Source organism: Carcharodon carcharias, chromosome 16 (assembly GCF_017639515.1).
Source record: "Carcharodon carcharias isolate sCarCar2 chromosome 16, sCarCar2.pri, whole genome shotgun sequence".
NCBI classification, from domain to species: domain Eukaryota; kingdom Metazoa; phylum Chordata; class Chondrichthyes; order Lamniformes; family Lamnidae; genus Carcharodon; species Carcharodon carcharias.
The window spans coordinates 81,929,119-81,956,684 of record NC_054482.1 but is presented as its reverse complement, the minus strand read 5'-3'; the positions used below and the strand labels follow the sequence as shown (position 1 = coordinate 81,956,684).

Genomic DNA, 27,566 nt, shown 5'->3' with positions numbered 1-27,566 from the left:
CCATTGGAGGAAGAGGATCCTGACGCAGCTCCACAGACACAGAGGATGAATCCAGTAGTGAGTCAGAAGAGGAGCATGATGAGGAGAACACTGAGAGCATGGAGGCAGACCTCTGTATCCTTCAGGGAGGTAGGGACACCAGGAACGCCTTGGTCCAACACTTCTTCAGCTTGGCTGTCAAAGATCTACTTCCACCTCATGCCAGGGCTGCCGCCTCCATCAACGATGTCTGAAATGACCCTTTCATTTGAACCCAAAGTCCACTCAGTGCCAGTGCATTGAAGTTTAGAACCACTTACATCCAGCATTGCATACTGGTGTACCCTGCACCAAAAAAATTAAAAGGTGAAGCATACTTAGGCCATTATGACGAAAACAAAATTTATCTCATTTTGACAATCCAAACAAATGAACATAACCTTCTCTGGTCTTCATTCCCAGGCCAGTAAACATAAGCAAAACATTACAGAACAGAAGATCACCTTTGACCAGTCCCTCTTGTGCTCATGGTGCCTTAAACTCACGTTTGTGAGTGCTACGTCTTAGTGTCTCCCTCTTCACTGGCAGTGGCATTGGAGATAAACTGCCAACTCTGCTGTTCTCGCTGGCCTTGCTGACCTAGGCGGTTGTCCTCTGGTCAGTGGAGCCTATGTTGGCCTCACCTGGGAGGGAGCGGCCAGTGCCAAGGATAGCATCTCTCCAATCATCACAGCCTCATCAGGTGCAATGGTCACCGGTAGAGGGGTGGAGGAGCTGCTGTTGTCATCCAGACACCCTTAGAGGAGCCTGCAGAGATAATAGGCAGCTCGTGCACCAACATGAGGTCGCTCTGAACCTCCCTGCTCGCCACTGATGGATGGGCATCTAGCTGGGATACTGGGTGCCTCATCCATCTCCCACACTGGCACTGAGCACCTAAGGTCATTGACTGTGTGAGGGCTTGCAGGTCCGAGCACAGCCCCAGGAACCCCTGATTCTGTCTCTGGAACTGCCTCTCCATGAGAGTCATCACTGTCTCAATGAAGGAGGCAGTGCGCTCGGCCGAGGGTCAACGCGGTGCATAGACTCCTCCACAACAGAGACCATGCCACGCATACCCTCATGGATCTCTGCCACATTCTCCCACACATTCAGCTGGACATCCAGCATCTGCTGCCTAATGGACAATTCCAGTGGCCTATCTTCTGCCTTCAACTCAGCATCGTCCTGGTCTCCAGCGGTCTTCCGACTGCCGGTGCCTTGGGCACTCTCTGCTTCTGCCTGCTCCTCAAGTGAGTGTGAAGTGCCCTCACTGCTGTGCTCTGATATTTTAGCTGAAGACCTAACGCCCACCGAGGTGCTGGTATCTGTGCTGGTGCCTGCTTCAGAGAGCTGGTGCGACACAGGTGCATGTGAAGCTTGGTGGTCCTCTGGCATTAGAAGTGGCGCTTCAGGGCCCTGCGATTGAGTACGTGCTGGCGAACCTAAGGGAGAAAATGATATGTCATTAGTTTAAGTCATCACACTGTCCCTGTACATACCAGGCACCCTGGTGAGACAATGGAGATCTGCATATTGGTGCCGTCATCTTTCAGTGATCAATGCAGAATCCAGTTTTGAGGCTCCCATCAATGATGAGACTACACAGGAATGTTTGCAACATCCGAAACTCTCACCTCTGTGCACTGTACTCTTACCTTCATCAACACCAGTCTTTCCGCAACCGGCTGACCGAGCTCCAAGGTGTCCTGCTCGAATCTGGTTAGGATTAGGAGGTTTGGGGGGCCTCTGCCTCACTGTGACCTCTCAATGTTGTTATGGGTCGTCATCTCCTGAAAGGACAGAGGCACATGGATTAGTCCACTCTCTACCTGTAGTGCCATTGCAGCCTGGCCAACTCCACCTGAGGAACACCTTGCAGGGCACATACCAGTTTATAATGCAAGCCTCAAGGCACTCAGTCTAAGCAGCCAGGGTTCATCGCCTTGGCCATCTCCGCCCTCGTTGACAGTTGGCACTCCGACTCTAACACGCCTGAGCTTCACGGGATTACGGCCAGATCTTAACACTTCACCACACTGATCCATGCCAACATGGTACTCATCCTTGCTGAGCACAGCAAGTCGTTAAACCTTTTGTGGATCTGCACACATGTACGCTAGTTAGTACCTGCTGACCTGGGCTCAGGTCCACCCCCTCCCCCATGCTCATTTTGTCAGGTGCAGGGGCCTTCTCCTTCCATCTCTTGGGACAAGGGCTCACCTCCTGACAGCCACCTTTCCAGGAGGACCACGAGGCATTCGCCCGAAAACCAGGGGGGGAGGGTGCGTGGGTCGAGTGCCCACCTGACCTGCCCTCCTGCCTAGCATCTCCAGCGAATTTGAGGCCATGGCTTCTGCCTTCAGAACTCTGAACATATGTTCTCCCCTGGCAATCTTCAAAGAGCTGCCTATGCCATTTTTAAACCGCCCGCTGGGTCGCCATTGGACCCGACAGCTGACAGGACCCCGCCCGGCCCTTCCCGTCCATTGCACTGAAGCGTTTCATGCTGGGCAGGCCTTAATTGGCCATCCAGCGTGAAATTCATTTTCCATGAATTCATTGTCAAAAACCTGTATATAAAAACCCAAGAAAAATATCCTGTGCTGGCTTTTATCGTTTCCCTTATTGATTTCAGTAAGCATTATAAACTGTATGAATTATTTTTTTGGATAGATGACTGGATATCTCAGTCCTCCTTGCTGACCTGCATTGGTTCTCAGTTTCTCAGTGCTTCTCATTCTTGTTCAAGTACCTTTGCGGCCTTGTCATTGTCTATCTCTGTAACCTCCTCCAGGCCTACAAACCTCCAGAATTCTACACCTCCTAATTCAGTGTCCATTTTGTCTAATTACACTTCTGTGGAGTGCCACACGACTTTTTAACATGAAAGAGGCTATGTAAAGACAAGTGAGTGTTTCTGCATCAAAATTGGGGCTGTAAATCTAATGGTGAGCGTGCTAACTTTTGCTGCACTACTCCCTAGTTTCTTGGCCTGCCTGTGACAAGGAATGTTGTGCTGTGACAAGGAATGATGTGCTGGGAATTGGAGAATTTTGTCTCAATGCACTTGGAGGTAACTACTCCAAATTTATACGTAAATTACAGAAGTGAGATAAGTGCCTGGATAATGGTGTTGTTGATGAAAAAGTCACTGAATGTCTCAGCTCATGTTACAGAAATCTACCCTAATATGCAAAACTGTTTTCCATGTTGTCATAATCATGAGTGCTAAAAATACCATGACAAAATCCTTTATTTGGACAGGGATTACATTTCCCACCATAAAGGCAGATTTAATAGTATTCTAGAATCTTATAAATCTTAGTGCTGTTTTTCCTCTAAAATGATTATCATACTGTCATGACATTCCTAATTGGCTTCAAAGTGATGGATTTCTGCACAGTTCTGGAGGGAAAATTCTGGCAGAATTTAACTGCATTTACACTTCACATTGTGGAACCTCCACGCTTTGATAGAAGTCCACTTTACTGCCTGACTGACCTTCCACCCTATTCTGAAGAGCATTCGCAACACTGGATGTATCTCAACACCCATCAATCAAATTACAATATCATTGTTAAGCTTATAGGTTCAGACAAAAGTCTCTGTCTCATTTTTCCAGTTATATTCTTTTTTTCAATTATTCCCTCTTGCCTGATGATATTTTAATACCTAATAACTCAGTTATATTTTAGCAAGTTTAAAAAAAACTATCCAGACATGAACAAATTTGACAATAATTTTGAATGCCCTCCTGATATGAAGCACTTTTATCCTTCTGCTATACTGTGACACACCAAATTGATTAATATTGAACCTTAAAAGATATAGTGCACATTTTTCATGAAAACAGTATCAGTTTCCTGAAAAATAAGCTTGTTTTTCTCAACTAATTAAAATTATTCTAGAAAAGTATGTAGGTAAAAAAAACTTATTTGTACTAAACATAGTAGAACTTTTTGTTTATGAACAAGTTTTATTTGTAACCCTATTGTAAGATAGAATTTGTAATGCTGTTTTAACTGCTGTAGCCATTCAGTGCTTACTTCACAAAGTATATGCAATTTCACCTGTCCTGTGATGCTACAGTGGTGTTAACTATATGAGCATGCAGTAAAAAATATAGTCAGCTGCTAACATGTCAACACTCTGCAGAGCAATGCATTTTAAGTTATAATTTTTGGGTTAGCTTAGGAAACTGAACTTGATCACAGCTGTGTCAAATGAACAAAGATGATAAATGGTCTGGAATTACTTCTTTTTGTGCAATTCATTTATAGTTTTTATTGCCATCAAGTTGAGATATTTCTACATTGGAGGGTGGAAAATCTTTTCTCTTTCTCCACTTTGATCAAAGAAAGCAACTTGCATTTATACCGTGCCTTATTAAGACTTCACGAAGTCTCGAAGCACTTCATAACTAGTTAATTATTTTTGGAATGCAGTTAGCACTTAAGCAACTATATCAGTCAATTGCATACAGCAAGGTGGCACAAACAACAAATGAGATGAGTGACAAATTCCTTTGTCTTTGTTTTTTGATTGCGTTGGTTGAAAGAGGAAGGTAAACTTTCCTTAAATTCAAAAACATCGCTGTTGTACTAAATTTCTATTTTGTAGAAACAGCCAGTTTTGTGGGTGTCTTGAGTGATATCCCAAATTAGTGATCTATTATGGATAGTTTTCCAATGTAAACTTTATGCCCACCATGTATAAGGTTGATATTGCACAAAGACTTATCTTAAGGTTGTTCACAGCTAGTAGAGAGAGCAAACTGGTATCATGAATACTTGCCTGGATTTGAACCCCACTCTAGGGTTGAAAGGACTGTTTCCAAATCCACTTTTAATATTTCTGAATTATATTCATCAATTTAAGGCAAAATAAAGCGAGAATTGAAAATTTGGGAGTACCTATTCTTCCAGCAGCCTAAGGATGTTTATTGAATCACTTCTAATTAGTACATAAATTTCCTTTTCTTCAGATCAGAATGGTAGTTAGCAAATGGTAGTGTTTCTTGACATGGTTTTTCTCAGTTAGCAGTTATTAACCCTGAAGGGCAAATATATCATTTGGTTAAATTGTGCCCTTGAGTGCTTGCTGCCTGTTTAAGGAGTGATATTTGTTGAGTTTTTTTTAACCAAATCAAAATGAGCTGGTTGCTTGGATTTCTGCTTTATTTTAGTAGGAAAATGCTCCACTGGGGAGGATTTTCTCCCCATCGGGTGGGGGGAGGAGGGGGGTACTGGGTGGGAGCAGACACGCAGCCGATCACTGCTTGCGATCGACTGGGCGCTGTCATTTTGCATGGGCGGGCCAATTAAGGCCTGTCCAGCGTGACATGCACCCAGAAGCGCTGTGTGCTTCCTGTGCAGGCGGGGAGTAGGTTGAGTCAGGGCCTGCACTCTTTCTTGCTTGTGCAAAAGAATGCATGTGCGTGAAAGAGCACAGAAATGTCCCTGAAGCACAGAGCTGCCTCAGGGAGATAGTTTGATTTTTAAAAATTTTAATAAAAAAAATTTTAAGACATGTTCCCTCATGTGACAGTGTCACATAAGTTGGGACATGTCAATGAATTTTAATTTTAAAAATTTATTTAATTTATAAACCTTTCATGAAACCTCGTCCTGCCCGTGGATGAGGTAACATGATAAATGCGGAGGCTGCTTAGGCTCTTCACCTGCCCGCGAACCTTAAGGTTGGACGGGCAGCTCAGTTAATGATCTTAATTGGAATCTAAATGGCCTTAATAGGCCTTTGACGGTTTGGCGGGTGCGCAGCAGAGTTGGCTGTGCACCCACCGAACTGAGGATGTGTGTGTGTGGGACACACGCCGGACATTTTACGTGTCGGCGAGCAGGGCCCGCCCCCGCTCGCCAAACAGAAGATTCTGGCCACTGTTTCAAAATATTTATCAAGTGACTATTTTGCATGAAGATTAGCTTCATACCAATTTTGTAAAACAAGACTCTGCTACAATAGCATCTGGATGGCTTTCTTTCATCTAAGTATTCTGATGCTTACAATAGGTTAAAATCTGACTGTGAGAGATTAAGTAAATGAAAACTTTCAAAATTTATATTTCGTTTACACTTTCTGGTTTCTTCCTCTGTCTCCCATTATAGGCCAATCTCCTGCTGTGCTGCTCAGCTTCAGGGACTTCAGATTTTTTTCCAACTGTTGTTAATTCTAGTGTTAAAAGGAGAAATGCTTTGAATACAACAACTGAGATGCAGCTTTAATTGGTGTAATAGATAGCTAGCTAGAAACTTTGACCCAGAAATTGCTGGTATGGCACATCTCATGGGGAGTGGTATGAATTGGATTTTTTTCCTAACCTTTCAAATCGTAGCGTTTTTGCGCTGCAGGTAGCTGGAAATGTGCATTGAGAAAGGTACGTACATTTAGAATCTCATGAACATCAGGTCAAATGGTCTGTTTCCTTAACCAATACAATTTAAGGCTAGAGAATGAAACCAAGTGATGAATGGAGAAGGGAAGAGGATGAATTAGAGTGAAATTAGACACAGAAAGGTAAGTGAAGGAGGAAAAGAAAAATTGGATTAAGAGAGAGAAAAAAAAATTAAAAGAAGAAAATGAAAATTTTAAAAACCTTTAGGAAAAATTTACCTGCAGGAGTGAGACACCAGTAGTCCCTTTCTACACCTCCAAGGTTGAGTAGAATCTCAGAACCATAAATCAAGTCATTATCAGAGCTCTTATAACATGAAATGCCAGCTGCAGCAAGATTCCTTCGTATTTACATCACAAATCCAGCAATTTCTTGACATTCATTGGGAAGTTGATGGCTGTTTTTGTTTTGTGAGGTTAATTGTTGAGCAGTGCAAATTGTCCAGCAATTTATGGTATTTCACAACTAATGGTGTATCTCTTCCTTGCCACAATTTGCTATTTTTTTGCCCACCATCATCAGTCTGTTAATGTGAACTCCGCATTATTGTCCCAGCAATTTCTGAACTGATGCTTCTTACCTTCCAATCTTTGGGAGCTTTCGTCTCTATACAACTTTCTTTTGCCTTAACAAGGTTGGCAATAGAACTGAGAATTTACTTCAATTTCAATATATTTTTGGTTTTACTGAAAAGCCTATTGGCGGATCAGAGAAAGGAGAAGTACACACAGAGAGAACCTTCATGTTGGTTGGGAGCATGGACAGAAGAGAACAAAAGAACAAAGGGACACAGGCACAGTCGATCAAGCAGCTAGGTCTGGGGAAGAAACCTGGCCTAGTGAAGCATACTTACTTAATAGGAACAGTGTGGTATAGTTAATTTTTCTTGTTCTCTGTGGTCAGTTGAATAGATTTCATTACTTCCGCATCTTTGTATGTTCACTTGTTGTCTATAAATAAAGCAGCTTATCAATTTATACCTGGCCTTGTCTCACCAAAGTTTTCCCATCTGCACTCGGCAGATTTAGCTCAGAGCATGTATGAACAATTCTAAATCTAACAAAAGGACAAAGGGGCAAATAATGGTGGCGGTGCTGGCTAAAGGAGGTGTTGATTATGGCATTAAGGTAAGAAAGCAGAATGTGATAATAGCAGGACAAGGATAAGCCACCATCAGCACCTCCTTTAGCCAGCACCACCACTATTAACATCCCTTTGTCCTTTTGTTCATGCCATCTTTGTCAATCTCTCCTTTGCCCCCACCTATCGCTGGCCTTCTATCCAGTTTCACCTGCTCCACCCCCCCTTAAACAGTATAAATGTCACCACATTTTTACTTCTCTTTAGCTCTGAAGGAGAGTCATAAAAGAGTCGAAATGTTAACTCTGTTTTTCTCTCCACCGATGCTGTTAGACCTGCTGAGTGTTTCCAGCATTTTCTGCTTTTGTTTCAGATTTCCAGCATCTGCAGTGTTTTGCTTTCATCTTAGTGTTAAGGCCTGTGGATTGGACATTCTACTCTGGCTCATCATAGTAATTTGATTTAGATGTCCCTTGCAATATTTCAGGACAGAGGTTGCCTTTATAAACTTTCTGTATCATCCTTTGTCAAATGTATTGCTTTTTGTCATGTTACTAAAACTCAACATTTTCACAATCATCAGCCATGTAATAACTTAATCTGTTTGTAACTGGATTTCTTATTTTCTATCTGTAGCTCACAGGGATTGTGCAATCCATGGTGGATGGGAAACCAACATTACATCAAGCCCTTCAGGTGAATAAGATAACATCTTAGCACTATACTTCATTTTTAACTGATTTCATCAATGTACCTATAATTTTGGCTTATCAGAGTGAGCTTTTTTTATGAACACGAATGCATTGGACCCTATAATTCAATGATCTTTTCATGTGGCCCTCCTAACAATACTCGTTTCCATGCAGTTACCAATTAATGAGCATTTCAAATCAGAAAAGAGAAATTTCAGTGCTTCCATTATATTGAGGTGGGATAGAATGTGTAGATTAGCCCTTGAGTTTTGGTAAGATTGTAAATCACATCAAGTGTTGCCTTAACTTTATAGTTATGAGCTTTTTTTACCTATATAGGGTCATTTGTTTCTCAAATCATAGTCACTTCTTTAATGAAACTGATGAAATACCATGTTGAAAAAACTTAGCAGTGCAATAGAGCATAATGTGTGCTGCAATGCAAACCTATTGGCAATCAACATTTGCAGCTATCAAAGCAGGCTATTTTTGGCTGTTCCAGGAGTCAGGCCTGGCTGGGAAAATTTAGACAATGACACAGTCACCTTTAAGTCATGTTCAATGTGCAACATTGGAACATTGTCATATAAGAGAATCAATACCATGGTAATTTTTGTGTTAATTTTACCTGCTGCTAGCTTTCAACTGTATAAATTGTACATTATGGGCTGTTCTCTGCCTCTTCAATGGGATAGATAGGCCCATTCTATCGCACCCATCTTTGCCTCCTTAAGCCTGAGGGGCAGAGATGAGTGTATCTGGTGCATAACTGATTTAGCCATCCGTTGCCACATTTGGTTTGATCATATCAAGCACTATTGTGTTTTGTTCTCTTGTGGAAAAGCACACACTACTCCAAGAGCATCCTGCAAAGTAACAATAATCCCTGACTGTGTTTTCCATTACCGACGGTCTGCTTAAACTTCTCTCCCTTGCCGCTTCCACCTTCACTTGCAACAATATGTACAGTGAGCTTATGGACTTCTTTGTCAATAAGATTCAGGCCATCTGTTAAGCTTGTATCTGTCACATCTCTCATCCACTTGCCCATCAAGCCATACCTCCCACCAAGATTCTCCCCTGTCCGAGTCCAGAACCTATATTTTTCTCTAGTTTTCATCCTAGCTCCCCTAATGCCCTCTCTGAACTGATATTATCCACAAGATCCACCTTCTGCTCCCTTGTCCACATTACTAAAGTGCTGACCCCCAAAATTCCCTTCCTGGCCTCCATGGTAGTTGACATTGTAAATAGTTCCCTTTCCTCAGCTAGTGTACGACTTCTTTTCAAAATCATCATCATTACACCCTCCTAAAAACCCACTTTCATCCCCTCTGTTTGTTGTGAGCTCCTGCTCCAACTCTAACCTTACTTTCCCCTCTAAAGCAATTGACTGTTGTGTTGCCTCCCAAATCTGTGCCTAACTTTCCCGCAACTCCATGTTTAAACCTCTACAAATAGGTTTCCACCCTTCTCTCAACACTAATTAAAAGTCATGAATAACATCCTCCATGACTATAACCATTATCACCATGTGCTCTCCTTGTCCTTTTCAATCTCTGTAACCTTCAACAAGTTCGATCACACTATCATCCTTCAACCTCTTTACACAGAGAATGGTGGGAATGTAGAATTCACTGTCATGCAGAGTGGTTAAAGAAAGTAGCATTGACATATATCAGGAGAGGCTTGATGTATACATGAGGGAGAAGTGAATGGACTCTATGAAAAGCAGAATGGAGAGTGGAAAGAGGTTCATGTGGTGTATAACACCATAGCCATTCAGATCAAATGGCTGATTTCTGTGCTGTAGATTTTATGTAATATGTAAAAATTGTTGAAAGAAGCACAGACAAGATATTGCATCAGAATACTGAATAAAGTTTCATAACCGCTGTCTTGCATTTGAAATAAGCTTGCTTTAGCTTTATTTGTTCATTGATCAATCTTCTTGTTCTTTACAGATGGTTGATGACTGGATGCGAAAAGAAGGTTTGCTGGATCCTAAAATCAATTCCATCTTTGTAACCTGTGGAGATTGGGATTTAAAAACAATGTAAGAAATTAGAATTTACAATACTGGATTGTTAAGGGAATTTTGTGTTTATTTCTTACATTGAAAATGACCAGTTAGTATTTTTATTATCTTCATTAATGCAACAGGCCTGCTGGTCCTAACAGAACTTATCTATTTGGCATCTTGTTTCTGACAACAACTTTTATTTCTTTAATGCTTTCTGCAGACAGGAGACATCTCTAAGTGCTTTATATTTAGGAGGAACAGCATTGAATTCCAAACAGAAGGGAAAATATTGGGTTAGTGAAATGGAAGCATGATCAAGATGATGTCTATTGAAGAGACTTCTTGAAGCAGGGTGAAAGGTGGGACGATGACATCAGCTAGAGAGCAGGTTGCAGAGTTGGCTGAATGAGCTAGCACTGGTGGTGAATGGGAGAAGTAAGGGACAAAGAGTAATCTGGTGTTAGGAGAACTAAGAATGTTTGAGCACAGAATAAAAGATTGCTGAATTAGAGTTGGGAAACCTTGGGGTAATTTGAACTGAGGAATTTGAAATTTGTTCATTGTGTACAACGATCATGAAGAGAGTATACAACTTCCTGCAAGTGAGAACACAAGCTATGCTGTTTACTTCTTTTGTAAGTTAAGATAGGGAGGCTAATTAAGACAGCCTTTGAAAAATTCCTGAGTTAAGGTTTCAGCCGAGAACCATTTTAAGGTGGAGTAGATAGATTCTTATTAGGCAAGGGAATCAAAGGAATCGGGGGTAGATGGGAATGTGGAATTTGAAACACAAACAGATCAGCCATGATCTTAACGAATGGTGGAGCAGGCTTGAGAGGCTGAATGGCCTACTTTTGCTCCTATTTCGTATGCTCGTAAGAGGTGGGCAGTGTGTGAAGAAGAAGAAAGTGGTCTTGGTAATGGAGCAGCTGTGGGGTTGAACTGAGATCCTTCAGATCCATTTAAGTTTTTAAGTTGGTAGTTAGGATAGGTACAGAGCCAAGATCCTTATATGCTAGCAGAAGCCAAAGAGGATTATCTTAAAATACACCAGATTACAGTCTTAATTCAACAGCACCTTCCAAACCCCCGATCCCTACTGCCTGGAAGAACAAGGGCAGAAGGCACAAAGGAACACCGCCTGCAAATTCTCCTGCAAGTCGCACACCATCCTGACTTGTAAATATATCGCCATTCGTTCATCGTTGTTGGGTCAAAATCCTGGTACTCCCTAATCGACAGCAATGTGGGTATCCCTACACCACGTAGACTGCAGCCACCTTCTCACCACCAACTTCTCAAGGTCAATTAGTGATGTACAAAAAATGCTGGCCTTGCCAGTAATGGCCACATCCATTGAGTGAATAAACAAAATTGTACTATGGGTTGGGATAGAAGGATGACACATTAGAAAATTGAGTTGGTCAGTTTTTTGTTGCATTTATATTGCAAAATAAGTTTACCAATCCAGACTCTTTTTCCTTACACAAATCACCTCCTGCCTGTTTCTGAACCTGCACCAGACACATCTGGCTAGCATGAATGAGAAACATTAAGTTATGGAATTTACTTACAGCTGTCAGGTTATACTTGCTACACCTTGTCAGCACATTGATTAACATTGTATTTGTACAAGCAAACATGCTGCATCATAAATCATGTGCATGCTGTGTCAAAAATTACATACACGCTTGCAAGATTGTGGAAGCTCTGAATTTTAGTGAATATTGGCAGCCAATATATAACTTGATACATATGCTGTGGCTACCCACTGGCACAGTGCCGATTGGCCCAAAGAAATCTGAAAACTCAAGGTCAGTTTCAACATCACAGCATACATTGAAATCTGGGTGTTGTGCTATATTCAGCTGTTCTACTGAAGCCTATACAAGACTATACACCCAGGTTGCTACTATGGGCGTCAACAAACATAGAGGATTCACAGTGTTGAGGAAATTGATGGGATTGAAGGCCAAGAAATCCCCAGGGCCTGATAACCTACATCCCAGAGTACTTAAGGAAGTGGCCCTAGAAATAGTGGATGCATTAATGGTCATCTTCCGACATTCTGTGGACTCTGGAACAGTTCCTATGTATTGGAGGGTAGCTAATGTAACCCCACTATTTAAAAAGGAAGGTAGAGAGAAAACAGGGAATTATAGACCAGTCAGCCTGACATCGGTAGTGGGGAAAATTCTAGAGTCCATTTTTAAAGATTTAATAGCTGAGCACTTGGAAAACAGTGGCAGAATCGAACAGAGACAGCATGAATTTATGAAACAGAAATCATGCTTGACAAATCTACTGGAATTTTTCGAGGATGTAACTAGTAGAGTTGATGAGGGGGAGCCAGTGGGTGTGGTTTATTTGGACTTTCAGAAGGCTTTCGACAAAGTCCCACATAAGAGATTAGCATGTAAAATTTAAAGCGCATTGGATTGGGGATAGTGTATTGAGATGGATAGAAAACTAAAAAACAAAAAACTGCGGATGCTGGAAATCCAAAACAAAAACAAAAACAGAATTACCTGGAAAAACTCAGCAGGTCTGGCAGCATCGGCGGAGAAGAAAAGAGTTGACGTTTTGAGTCCTCATGTCCCTTCGACAGAACTAGGCGAATCCCAGGAAGGGGTGAAATATAAGATGGTTTAAGGTGGTGGGGGGGTGGGGTTGGGTGGGGGGAGAGAAGTGGAGGGGTGTGGTGTGGTTGTAGGCAAAATCAGTGATAGAAGCAGATCATCAAAAGATGTCGCAGACAGCAGAACAAAAGAACACATAGGTGTCGAAGTTGGTGATATTATCTAAACGAATGTGCTAATTAAGAATGGATGGTAGGGCATTCAAGGTATAGCTCTAGTGGGGGTGGGGGGAGCATAAAAGATTTTAAAATATTTTTAAATAATGGAAATAGGTGGGAAAAAGAAAAATCTATATAATTTATTGGAAAAAACAAAAGGAAGGGGGAAGAAACAGAAAGGGGGTGGGGATGGAGGGGGGAGGTCAAGACCTAAAATTGTTGAATTCAATATTCAGACCGGAAGGCTGTAAAGTGCCTAGTCGGAAGATGAGGTGTTGTTCCTCCAGTTTGTGTTGGGCTTCACTGGAACAATGCAGCAAGCCAGGACAGACATGTGGGCAAGAGAGCAGGGTGGAGTGTTGAACTGGCAATCGACAGGGAGGTTTGGGTCATTCTTGCGGACAGACCGCAGGTGTTCTGCAAAGCGGTCGCCCAGTTTACGTTTGGTCTCTCCAATGTAGAGGAGACCGCATTGGGAGCAACGAATGCAGTAGACTAAGTTGGGGGAAATGCAAGTGAAATGTTGCTTCACTTGAAAGGAGTGTTTGGGCCCTTGGACGGTGAGGAGAGTGGAAGTGAAGGGGCAGGTGTTACATCTTTTGCGTGGGCATGGGGTGGTGCCGTAGGTGGGGGTTGGGGAGTAGGGGGTGATGGAGGAGTGGACCAGGGTGTCCCGGCGGGAACGATCCCTACGGAATGCCGACAGTGGGGGTGAAGGGAAGATGTGTTTGGTAGTGGCATCATGCTGGAGTTGGCGGAAATGGCGGAGGATGATCCTTTGAATGTGGAGGCTGGTGGGGTGATATGTGAGGACAAGGGGGACCCTATCATGTTTCTGGGAGGGAGGAGAAGGCGTGAGGGCGGATGCGCGGGAGATGGGCCTGACACGGTTGAGGGCCCTGTCAACGACCATGGGTGGAAAACCTCGGTTAAGGAAGAAGGAGGACATGTCAGAGGAACTGTTTTTGAACGTAGCATCATCGGAACAGATGCAACGGAGGCGAAGGAACTGAGAGAATGGGATGGAGTCCTTACAGGAAGCGGGGTGTGAGGAGCTGTAGTCAAGGTAGTTGTGGGAGTCGGTAGGCTTGTAATGGATATTGGTGGACAGTCTGTCACCAGAGATTGAGACAGCGAGGTCAAGGAAGGGAAGGGAAGTGTCAGAGATGGACCACGTGAAAATGATGAGATTGGAAGCAAAATTAATAAATTTTTCCAAGTCCTGACGAGAGCACGAAGCAGCACCGAAGTAATCATCGATGTACCGGAGAAAGAGTTGTGGAAGGGGGCCGGAGTAGGACTGGAACAAGGAATGTTCCACATACCCCATAAAGAGACAAGCATAGCTGGGGCCCATGCGGGTACCCATAGCCACACCTCTTATTTGGAGGAAGTGAGAGGAGTTGAAGGAGAAATTGTTCAGTGTGAGAACAAGTTCAGCCAGACGGAGGAGAGTAGTGGTGGATGGGGATTGTTCGGTCCTCTGTTCGAGGAAAAATCTAAGGGCCCTCAGACCATCCTGGTGGGGGATGGAGGTGTAGATGGATTGGACGTCCATGGTGAAGAGGAAGCAGTTGGGGCCAGGGAACTGAAAACTGCTGATGTGACGTAAGGTGTCAGAGGAATCACGGATGTAGGTGGGGAGGGACTGGACAAGGGGAGAGAGAAGGGAGAAAAGATAACGAGCAAGCTCACACGATCGGTCTACCGGGACAGTTCTGTTTGTGGATTTTGGGTAGGAGGTAGAAGCGGGCCGTCCGAGGTTGGGCGACTATCAGGTTGGAAGCTGTGGGAGGAAGATCCCCAGAGGAGATGAGGTCAGTGACAGTCCTGGAAACAATGGCTTGATGTTCAGTGGTGGGGTCATGGTCCAGGGAGAGGTAGGAGGAAGTGTCTGTGAGTTGACGCTCAGCCCCCACGAGGTAGAAGTCAGTGCGCCAGACAACAACAGCACCACCCTTGTCAGCGGGTTTGATGACGATGTCAGGGTTGGACCTGAGAGAATGGAGTGCAGTAAGTTCAACGAGAGAGAGATTAGAATGGGTGAGAGGAGCAGAGAAATTGAGACGACTAATGTCGCGCCGACAGTTCTCAATGAAAAGATCAAGAGAAGGTAAGAATCCAGAGGGAGGGGTCCAGGTGGAGGGAGAATATTGGAGGTGGGCGAAAGGATCCATTGAACGGGGAGAGGACTCCTGCCCAAAGAAGTGAGCCCAGAGACGAAGACGGCGGAAGAAGAGTTCAGCGTCGTGCCGGGCCCAAAATTCATTAAGGTGAGGGCGTAGGGGTATGAAACTAAGTCCTTTGCTGAGCACTGAATGTTCAGCATCGGAGAGGGGAAGGTCAGGGGGTATAGTGAATACACGGCTGGGGCTAGGATTGGAAGATGGGGTGGGGACGGAGGGACAGGCGGGGGTGGAGGGTCCTAGATGGGTGTTGGTGTCGATGAGTTGTTGGAGCTTGCGTTCCTTAGCACTTGAGAGAAAGAGAAAAAGTTTCTTGTTGAGGCGTCGGATGAGACGAAGAATAAAATGAAACTGGGGGCACGCGCAGCTTTTAAAAAGGGTACGGCGGTGCTGCTGGAGGGAGAGGTCGAGTGTGTTCATATGGCGGCGCATGGCACTGAGTGTGGATCTCAGGATGCGATGGGAACAGCAGTCCGAGAAACGTTTTATGTCCCGGAAATACCTGTAATCCTGGGTGGGTTCGAAACATGAGGGGTGGAATTTCAGTTCAAATCCATGTAGGGTAATTCGGAGACGGAGACAGTCACTGAGAAAGGAGATATGGCTGTGAAAGCGGGTTTTAGTAAACACCTTGTCAAGCACCAGGAGAGAAATGGAAAGCAATGAAGGTGAACAAGGCAAAAGAGAGATACGGAAATCTTGTCGCAGAGACGAACAGAACTTCTTCAAGGAGGTAGGCATTTCTTGAAGAGCAGTGGCAGTCAGTTAAACACAGAGATAAAAACAAAAAACTGCGGATGCTGGAAATCCAAAACATAAACAGAATTACCTGGAAAAACTCAGCAGGTCTGGCAGCATCGGCAGAGAAGAAAAGAGTTGACGTTTCGAATCCTCATGACCCTTCGACAGAACTAGGCGAATCCCAGGAAGGGGTGAAATATAAGCTGGTTTAAGGTGGTGGGGGGGTGGGGTTGGGTGGGGGGAGAGAAGTTTAATTGAGTTTAATTTAATCTGTGTTTAATTGACTGCCACTGCTCTTCAAGAAATGCCTACCTCCTTGAAGAAGTTCTGCTCGTCTCTGCGACAAGATTTCCGTATCTCTCTTTTGCCTTGTTCACCTTCATTGCTTTCCATTTCTCTCCTGGTGCTTGACAAGGTGTTTACTAAAACCCGCTTTCACAGCCATATCTCCTTTCTCAGTGACTGTCTCCGTCTCCGAATTACCCCACATGGATTTGAACTGAAATTCCACCCCTCATGTTTCGAACCCACCCAGGATTACAGGTATTTCCGGGACATAAAACGTTTCTCGGACTGCTGTTCCCGTCGCATCCTGAGATCCACACTCAGTGCCATGCGCCGCCATATGAACACACTCGACCTCTCCCTCCAGCAGCACCGCCGTACCCTTTTTAAAAGCTGCGCGTGCCCCCAGTTTCATTTTATTCTTTGTCTCATCTGACGCCTCAAGAAACTTTTTCTCTTTCTCTCAAGTGCTAAGGAACGCAAGCTCCAACAACTCATCGACACCAACACCCATCTAAGACCCTCCACCCCTGCCTGTCCCTCCGTCCGCACCCCATCTTCCAATCCCAGCCCCAGCCGTGTATTCACTATACCCCCTGACCTTCCACTCTCCGATGCTGAACGTTCAGTGCTCAGCAAAGGATTTAGTTTCATACCCCTATGCCCTCACCTTAATGAATTTTCGGCTCGGCACGATGCTGAACTCTTCTTCCGCCGTCTTCGTCTCTGGGCTCACTTCTTTGGACAGGAGTCCTCTCCCCGTTCAACGGATCCTTTCACCCACCTCCAATATTCTCCCTCCACCTGGACCTCTCCCTCTGGATTCTTACCTTCTCTTGATCTTTTCATTGAGAACTGTCGGCGCGACATTAGTCGTCTCAATTTCTCTGCTCCTCTCACCCATTCTAATCTCTCTCTTGCTGAACTTACTGCACTCCATTCTCTCAAGTCCAACCATGACATCATCATCAAACCCGCTGACAAGGGTGGTGCTGTTGTTGTCTGGCGCACTGACCTCTACCTCGCGGAGGCTGAGCGTCAACTCACAGACACTTCCTCCTACCTCTCCCTGGACCATGACCCCACCACTGAACATCAAGCCATTGTTTCCAGGACTGTCACTGAACTCATCTCCTCTGGGGATCTTCCTCCCACAGCTTCCAACCTGATAGTCGCCCAACCTCGGACGGCCCGCTTCTACCTCCTACCCAAAATCCACAAACAGAACTGTTCCGGTAGACCGATCGTGTGAGCTTGCTCCTGCCCCACAGAACTAATTTCTCGTTATCTTGACTCCCTTCTCTCTCCCCTTGTCCAGTCCCTCCCCACCTACATCCGTGATTCCTCTGACACCTTATGTCACATCAGCAGTTTCCAGTTCCCTGGCCCCAACCGCTTCCTCTTCACCATGGACGTCCAATCCATCTACACCTCCATCCCCCACCAGGATGGTCTGAGGGCCCTTAGCTTCTTCCTCGAACAGAGGCCCGAACAATCCCCATCCACCACTACTCTCCTCCGTCTGGCTGAACTTGTTCTCACACTGAACAATTTCTCCTTCAACTCCTCTCACTTCCTCCAAATAAGAGGTGTGGCTATGGGTACCCACATGGGCCCCAGCTATGCCTGTCTCTTTATGGGGTATGTGGAACATTCCTTGTTCCAGTCCTACTCCGGCCCCCTTCCACAACTCTTTCTCTGGTACATCGATGATTACATCAGTGCTGCTTCGTGCTCTCGTCAGGACTTGGAAAAATTTATTAATTTTGCTTCCAATCTCCACCCCTCCATCATTTTCACGTGGTCCATCTCTGACACTTCCCTTCCCTTCCTTGACCTCGCTGTCTCAATCTCTGGTGATAGACTGTCCACCAACATCCATTGCAAGCCTACCAACTCCCACAGCTACCTTGACTACAGCTCCTCACACCCCGCTTCCTGTAAGGACTCCATCCCATTCTCTCAGTTCCTTCGCCTCCGTCACATCCGTTCCGATGATGCTACCTTCAAAAACAGTTCCTCTGACATGTCCTCCTTCTTCCTTAACCGAGGTTTTCCACCCACGGTCGTTGACAGGGCCCTCAACCGTGTCCGGCCCATCTCCCGCGCATCCGCCCTCATGCCTTCTCCTCCCTCCCAGAAACATGATCACCTCACTTATCACCCCACCAGCCTCCGCACTCAAAGGATCATCCTCTGCCATTTCCGCCAACTCCAGCATGATGCCACTACCAAACACATCTTCCCTTCACCCCCACTGTCGGCATTCCGTAGGGATCGTTCCCTCCGGGACACCCTGGTCCACTCCTCCATCACCCCCTACACCCCAACCCCCACCTATGGCACCACCCCATGCCCACGCAAAAGATGTAACACCTGCCCCTTCACTTCCACTCTCCTCACCGTCCAAGGGCCCAAACACTCCTTTCAAGTGAAGCAACATTTCACTTGCACTTCCCCCAACTTAGTCTACTGCATTCGTTGCTCCCAATGCGGTCTCCTCTACATTGGAGAGACCAAACGTAAACTGGGCGACCGCTTTGCAGAATACCTGCGGTCTGTCCGCAAGAATGACCCAAACCTCCCTGTCGATTGCCATTTCAACACTCCACCCTGCTCTCTTGCCCACATGTCTGTCCTTGGCTTGCTGCATTGTTCCAGTGAAGCCCAACGCAAACTGGAGGAACAACACCTCATCTTCCGACTAGGCACTTTACAGCCTTCCAGACTGAATATTGAATTCAACAATTTTAGGTCTTGACCTCCCCCCTCCATCCCCACCCCCTTTCTGTTTCTTCCCCCTTCCTTTTGTTTTTTTCCAATAAATTATATAGATTTTTCTTTTTCCCACCTATTTCCATTATTTAAAAATATTTTAAAATCTTTTATGCTCCCCCCACCTCCACTAGAGCTATACCTTGAGTGCCCTACCATCCATTCTTAATTAGCACATTCGTTTAGATAATATCACCAACTTCGACACCTATGTGTTCTTTTGTTCTGCTGTCTGTGACATCTTTTGATGATCTGCTTCTTTCACTGCTTTTGCCTACAACCACACCACCCCCCTCCACTTCTCTCCCCCCACCCCCCCCACCACCTTAAACCAGCTTATATTTCACCCCTTCCTGGGATTCGCCTAGTTCTGTCGAAGGGTCATGAGGACTCGAAACGTCAACTCTTTTCTTCTCCGCCGATGCTGCCAGACCTGCTGAGTTTTTCCAGGTAATTCTGTTTTTGTTTTGGATAGAAAACTGGTTGGCAGACAGGAAACAAAGAGTAGGAATAAACAGGTCTTTTTCCGAATGGCAGGCAGTGACTAGTGGGGTACCGCAGGGATCGGTGCTGAGACCCCTGCTGTTCACTATGTATATTAATTATTTAGATGAGGGAACTAAATGTAATATCTTCAAATTTGCAGATGACACAAAACTGGGTGGGAAGGTGAGCTGTGAGACGGATGCAGAAATGCTTCAGTGTGATTTCGAGAAGCTGAGTGAGTGGGCAAATGCGTGGCAGATGCAGTATAATGTAGATAAATGTGAGTTTACCCACATTGGTAGCAAAAACAGGAAGGCAGATTATTATCTGAATGGCCATAAATTGAGAATGTGCAACGAGACCTGGGTATCCTCGTACACCAGTCGCTGAAGTTAAGCATGCAGCTGCAGCAGGCGGTAAAGAAAGCAACTGGTATGTTGGCCTTCATGGCAAGAGGATTCGAGTACAGGAGCAGGGATGTCTTGCTGCAATTATACAGGGCCTTGGTGAGACCACACCTAGAATATTGTGTGCAGTTTTAGTCTCCTTATCTGAGGAAGGATGTTCTTGCTATAGAGGGAGTGCAGCGAAGGTTTAGCAGACTGATTCCTGGGATGGTGGTTCTGACATATGAGGAGAGATTGAGTCGGTTAGGAGTTCAGAAGAATGGGGGGAATCTCATAGAAACCTATAAAATTCTAAAAGGACTGGACAGGGTAGATGCAGGAAGGATGTTCCCGATGGCGGGGGAATCCAGAACCAGGGGTCACAGTCTGAGGATATGGGGTAGAGCATTTAGGACTGAGAGGAGGAGAAATTTCTTCACCCAGAGAATGGTGAGCCTGTGGAATTCGCTACCATAGAAAGTAGTTGAGGCCGAAACATTATATGTTTTCAAGAAGGAGTTAGATATAGCTCTTGGGGGTGAAAGGGATCAAAGATTATGGGGAGAAAGTGGGAGCAGGCTATTGAGTTGACTGATCAGTCAAGATCATAATGAATGGTGGAGCAGGCTCAAAGGGTTGAATGGCCTACTCGTGCACCTATTTTCTATGCTTCTAAATTGATTTTCAGTAGCAGTATACTGGATTTTTGTGTTGAATGAGCTATGCTATAGATATGTAATTTGGCAATAAAGTCATAGTATAACTGATTTGGGGATCAAATTCAGCTTGGCCAAATTAATGTTAATGGGCAGTAACAACCTCAATAATTGGTTCACTTATTACTCCATTAATGGTGATGCGTCGGCATCTGCCATTTTTTAAAGGGCCATTCCTTAGCCGGTGGGACACCTGCTTATTTAAAGCACTGGGCCTCTTGATTATGCAAATCATGGTTCTATGACATTGCTAGGAGCCTAATTTCAATTTACAGAGATATGGGTGAACTCCATTAATTTATCTTGGTATTGAGCAGTTAGACCATCCATTCTTAAAGCGGCTGCTGAGCATTCTGAAAACAGCGCAGAAATGTTTTCGGGTATATTTTTGTGAAGGCAGTGTGGCTTCTCTTGGCAAAAGTAGTGAGGGACACTGTGAATCTGCTCACTCCCGCAACCCCCACCACAATCTGTGGAATGGCGTGGCATTGGAGTTGCACGATTATGATCCTGACCGAGAGCCGTCAAGCTGCAGTGGGATGCCCATAGGGGACAAGTAACCTGCTGGTGGCCTGGAAATGAAGCCTGATTCCTCCTAACTGATTTAGGCCTCCCACAAACAGGAATAGGCAATGACTGTCTGAAAGTCGAAATCTGATCTGTTATTCTGGAAGCCCGTTTCTTTGGAAACAAAGTTTTGCTGTATAAACTGTCAGATTCCTTTTTGTTTCACTGCCACTTTTCCCTTCCAGCTGGCATTTCTCTGTTTTCTAAGTTTTCTAGCTCTTTAAAATAATGAAGAGGTTTGATAAAGTGGAAAGATATTTTTTTGGTGGGGGAGTTCAAAACTAGTCCATAAAAATATCAAGATTATTAATTTTATAAATCCGAAAGGAAGTTCAGGAGAAACTTCTTTACTCAGAATGGTGAGAATGTAGAAGTTGCTACCACATGGATAGGATGAAGTGAATAAGATAGATGCATCTAAGGGGAAACTAGGTAAGTACATAGGGAGAAAGGAATAGAAAGATATGCTGACAGGGTTAGATGATATAGGATGAGAAGAGATCCGTGTGGAGCATAAACACCAGCATAGACTATTGGGCGGAATGCCCTATATCTCTGCTGTAAATTCTGTGTAATAAGTCTTTATCCTCAGTTACTGCTGTTAAACTTGAAAAGATGATAAAGTTCAATTTAAGATAATTTCCTTTTATGTGCATATTTATAAATATTTAAAAATAGATCATTTTTGTGCAACGTTTTTCTTCTCTTCTTCATGCACTGGTAACATGAAGGACGTGGAAAGATCTTAAAAATTGCAGTACTGGGGGATAAACCAATGATGGTAATGAAGGGTTGCATGTTGATTTGTGTTCTTTGGAGCCTCTTGGGTCATTGACATGCAATATAAATGGGGCAGTGAGGGGAACCACGTGGCTCCAGGCACAACTGTAACAAAAGTGGTGCACTTCACTTAGATCACTCTATTTCACAGCCATTTTACAATAGCATGCGGTGAGTTTTTGTGTAATTTTGTGGTAGGGGTAGAAGAATCAATCGCCAACATTCACTCTGCATTTCAATACAAAACTGCAGGAGCATGGATAAGAAAATTGAATCAGCAGCTAGTGTGTAAAAGAGAGAATGTATATCAGGAATGATTTAGAAGTTAAGATGTTAGTAAATAAATTACCACAATAAAATATAAATAAATTTAAGAAGAAAAATTACCAGGAAGAAATAATTACAGAAATTCAAGTGGGGAATTAACATAGATTTACTTTATTATATAATGTAGACTTATTAAAGGCCATAGATGCTTCAAAGTTTTTCTGTTAGTCATGTAATTAGTTTTCAATCCCCCTTCGGAAACAAAATAGACATGTAGTTAGCATAATAATTGGATCTAATTGAGCCTTGGTAAATCCTCAGTACTGTTTTGAAACCTTTTATTTATTTTAGAATAAAATTAGCTGCCTCCACAGTTTTTTTTGTATTACTTTTAAAGCATGAACTGCGTGACACTTTGTCCTCCCATTTTTTGTATCTAAAAGACTTATTTAATATTTTGGTGAACGCTTATATCAATGCTGAAAAATAGGACATTGCTCTTTCACACTTTGTACCCAGTATCAGAATCAAGCACTCAGTGTCCTAGGCCCAGCCATCTTCAGTTGCTTCAGCAGTGACCTTCCTTCCATCGTAAGGCCAGAAGTGGGGATGTTCACTGATGATTGCACAATGTTCAGCACCATTTGCGATTGCTCAGATACTGAAGCAGTCCATGTCTAATACAGCAAGACCTGGACAATATCCAGGCATGGGCTGACAAGTGGCAAGTAACATTCGTGCCACACAGGTGCCAGGCAATGACTATTTCCAAAAGGAGAGAACCTCACCATCGCCCCTTGACATTCAATGACATTACCATCGCTAAATCCCCCACTGTCATCATCCTAGGAGTTACCATAGACCAGAAACTGAACTGGACTAGCCAAATAAATACTGTGGCTATAAGAGCAGATCAGAGGCTAGGAATCCTGCAGTGAGTAACTCACCTCCTAACTCCCAAGAGCCTGTCCACCAGCTGTAAGACGTGTGATGGAATACTCTCCATTTGCCTGGATGAACAAGAACAATCAAGAAGCTCTACACCATCTGGGACAAAGCAATCCATTTGACTGGCACCTCATCCACCACCTTCAACATTCACTCCCTCCACCACTGGCAGCAGTGTGTACCGTCTACAAGATGCATTACAATAATTCACCAAGGCTCCCTAGACAGCACCTTCCAAACCCACGACCACCTCCATCTAGAAGGACAATGGCAGCAGACACATGGGAACACCACCACCTGGAAGTTCCCCTTGAAGCCACTCACCATCCTGACTTGGAAATATATCACCATTCCTTCACTGTCGCTGGGTCAAAACCCTGGACCTCCCTCTCCAGTAGCACTTTGGGTGTACCTTCATCACGTGGACTGCAACGGTTCAAGGAGGCAGCTCACCACCACCTTCTCAAAAGCAATTAGGGATGGACAATAAATGCTGGCCTAGCCAGCAGCACCGCCTTCCCATGAATGAATAAAAAAATACATTGTGCGTTAGGGGCAAAATAAAGCTCTCTTTGGTCTACATTGGGGGTGAAATTGGTCTACAGTAGTATCGCAAAACAGGCAATAGCAAATCAACAACCAGTTTGAACCCCAGCTAATTATTGTTCCCAAATGTAAATGTCCCGAAAAGCTCATGGTGTAGGAGTTGACATATAGGCATGGATAGAAGATTGGCTAGCTAACAGAAAAAAGAGGGTAGGCTTAAATGGGTCTTTTTCTGGTTGGTAAAATGTAATGAATGGTGTGCCACAAGGATCAGTGCTGGGGCCTCAACTTTTTATAATTTATATAAATGACTTGGATGAAGGGACTGAAGGAATGGTTGCTAAATTTGCTGAGGACACAAAGATAGGTAGGATAGTAAGATGTGAAGAGGACACCAGAAGGTAACAAAGGGATTTAGATAGGTTAACTGAGTGGGCAAAGACCTGGCAAATTAAGTATAAGGTGGGAAAGTGTGAAATTGTCCAATTTGGAGGAAAAATTCAAAAGAAGCATATTATCTAAATGGTGAGAGATTGCAGAATTCTGAGATGTAGAGGGATCTGGGTTTCCTAGTGCATGAATCGCAAAAGGTTAGTATGCAGGTTCAGCAAGTAATTAGGAAAGCTAATAGGATGTTATGAGTTATTGTGAGGGGAATTGAATACAAAAGTAAGGATGTTATGCTTCACTTATACAGGGCATTGGTGAGACCATATCTGGAGTACTGTGTACAGTATTGGTTTCCTTATTTAAGGAAGACTGTAAATTCATTGTAAAGAGCTCAGAGAAGGCTTATTAAGCTAACACCTGGATTGGACGGGTTGTCTTATGAGGAAAAGTTGGACCGGCTAGGTTTGTATCTGCTGAAATTTAGAAGAGTAAGAGGCAACCCGATTGAAACATATAAGACCCTGAGGGGACTTGACCGGGTTGATGTGGAAAGGATGTTTCCTTGTGTGTGAGAATCAAGTACTAGGGGCACTGTTTAAAATAAGGGGTCGGCCATTTAGGAAAGAGATAAGGAGAATTTTTTCACTCTGAGTTGTGAGTCTTCAGAACTCTTTTTCAAAAGGCGTGGAAGCAGAGTTTTTGAATATTCTTAAGGCAGAGATAGATGGATTCTTGATAAGCAAGGGGGTGAAAGGCTACCGGGGGCAGGCACGATTGTGGATTTGAGGTTACAATCGGATCAGTTATGATCTTATTGAATGGCAGAGCAGGCTCAAAGGGCCAAATGGCCTACTCCTGCTCCTAACTCATACGTATGACTTTAACACTTAATCGCCAAAATTTTTATGTGGCAGTTGTTACAACACAAATGGAAGAGCAGATTAATTCGTAATCAGATTTCTGAAGAAAACATTTGCTATTCGATGTTCATTTTGCGCAGATTTAAGGACTTCGCAATAAGGTCATACTTGAAGCTTCGTATAGTGACTATCAGATACCCTTCTTTGGCATGGATTCACAACTTAATTTCTCTACTTGGTGTCGTAAAATTGCAGAATTAAATAACAACTCAATTTCTAAAATAAATTCAATTAACAAAATATGGAATAAAAAGCTACTATCAGTCATGATGATCATGCAACTGCCGATAATTTTAAAAACCCATCTTATTCACAGATTTCCATCACTGAAGGACATTGCAGTTCTTACCCAGTCTAGCCAATATATGACTCCAAAATCACAGCAGTGTGATTGATTCTTAACTGCCTTCTGAAATGGTGTAGCAAGCCACTCAGTTGTATCAAACTGCTACATAAAAGTCAAAAAAGAATAAAACCAGATGGACCACCGAGCATCCACCTAGGCACCGGAAACAACAATGGCACACCCCAGCCAGTTGACTCTGCAAGTCCTCCTTACTCATATCTGGGGACTTGTGTCAAAATTAGGAGAGTTGTCTCATAGCGTCGTCAAGCAACAGCTTGACATAGCTATACTCACTGAACCATACAGCCTTCGTTCAAATGTGAACAAAAGAACTGAACTCAAAAGATGAGGCAAGAGTGACTGCCCTTAACATCAAGGCAGCATTTGGCCATGTGGCATCAAGCAGCCCTAGCAAAACTGAAGTCAGTGGAAAAGCTCTCCACTGGTTGGAGTCATACATAGCACAAAGTAAGATGGTTGCGCTTGTTGAAGGTCAATTATTTCAGCCCCAGGACATTGCTGCTGGAGTTCCTTAGGATAGTGTCCTGGGCCCAACTATAATCAGCTGCCTCATCAATGATCATACCTCCATCATAAGGTCAGAAGTGGGATGTTCACTAATGACTGCAACTTCTCAGATACTGAATCAGTCTGTGTCCATATGCAGCAAGTCCTGGACAACATTGAAGCTTGGGCTGATAGGGGGCATTTGAGCCACATAAGTGCTAGGCAATGACCATCCCCAACAAGGGAGGATTGAACCATGTCCCCTTGATATTCAATGGCATTACCATTGCTGGATCCCCCACTATTGACATCATGGGAGTTACCATTGACCAGAAACTGAACTATACCAGCCATATAAATACTCTGGCTGCAACAGCAGGTCAGAGGCTGGGAATTCTGAAGCGAGTAGCTCAGCCCCTGACTCCCCAAAGCTTGTCAGCCATCTACAATGCACAAGCCAGGAGTGTGATAGAATACTCTCCACTTGCCTGGATGACTGCAGCTCCAACAACACTCAAGAAGCTCAATACCATCCAGGACAAAGCAACTCGCTTGATTGGCACCCCATCCACCGCCATAAACATTCACTCCCTCCACCCCTGGCCTACAGTGGCAGCAGTGTGTACCATTTACAAGATGCACTGTAGCAACTCACCAAGGTTCCTTTGACAGGACTTTCCAAATCTGCGACCTCTATAACCTCGAAGAACCAGGGCAGCAAATGCATGGGACCACCACACCTGCAAGTTTCCCTCCAAGCAATACACCATCCTGACTTGGAATTATATTGCAGTTCCTTCACTTTTGTTCGGTCAAAATCATGGAGGTCCTTCCAACAGCACTGTGGGTGTATCTACACCACTTAGACTGCAGCATTTCAAGAAGGTGGCTCAACACCACCTTCTCAAAGGCAATTAGGAATGGGCAATAAATGCTGGTGACACCCACATCCCGTGAACAAATAAAAAAAAAAGTCCTGTCCCACTGGCAGGATAGACCCATCAGAGGTGGTGGCCAAGTGGTATAAAGTCAGGACAAAGTGGTCCTAGGGGTCCTCAACTTTGACTGTGAACCCCATGAAGGCTCATGGCATCAGGACAAATATGGTCAAGGAAACCTTGATTACCACTAATTGCCCTGCCTCAGCTAATGAATCAGTGCTCCTCCCTGTTGCACCCCCCGTGGCAGAGCACTGAGGGTAGCGAGGACACAGAATCTGGCTGAAAAATGTCAATGACCATCACCAGCAGTGTCTTGATACCGCCACTACTGACCAAGCTGGCTGAGTCCTGAAGGACATAGCTGCCAGAGTGGGCATGCAGCAGGCGGTGAGAGAACCAACAAGAAGGAAAAAAATTACTTGAATCGTCCTCGCAATCTATTAGTTGCAGAAGCATCTATCCATGGTAGTATTGGTAAGAGTGACAACTGCACAGCCCTGTGGAGGTGAAGTCCTTCCTCCCACCAAGTACACCCTCTATCATGTTGTGTGACACTACCTCCCTGCCTAAATGGGATAGATTCAGAACTGATCTAGCAGCTCAAAACTGGGAATCCATAGGCCCTATTGGCCATCAGCAGCAGCAGAATTGTATTCAACTACAATAGTTAACCTCATAGCCTGGCATATTCCTTACTCTACCATTACCACTCTACCAAGCCAGGGAATCAACCTTGGTTCAATAAAGAGTGCAG

The 27,566-nt window shown here is 44.2% G+C and overlaps 1 protein-coding gene across 3 annotated transcripts in view; it reads left to right on the top strand.

Annotated features, from left to right (window-relative positions):
* Positions 1-27,566, top strand: part of LOC121289122 (ERI1 exoribonuclease 3-like) — a 453,717-nt gene that overhangs the window by 63,278 nt on the left and 362,873 nt on the right. For all 3 annotated transcript variants that reach the window (XM_041208189.1, XM_041208188.1, XM_041208190.1), the window contains exons 4-5: positions 8,150-8,209; positions 10,170-10,261. In XM_041208189.1, the coding sequence (XP_041064123.1) occupies positions 8,150-8,209; positions 10,170-10,261 (152 nt within the window). The remainder of the gene's footprint in view (positions 1-8,149; positions 8,210-10,169; positions 10,262-27,566) is intronic.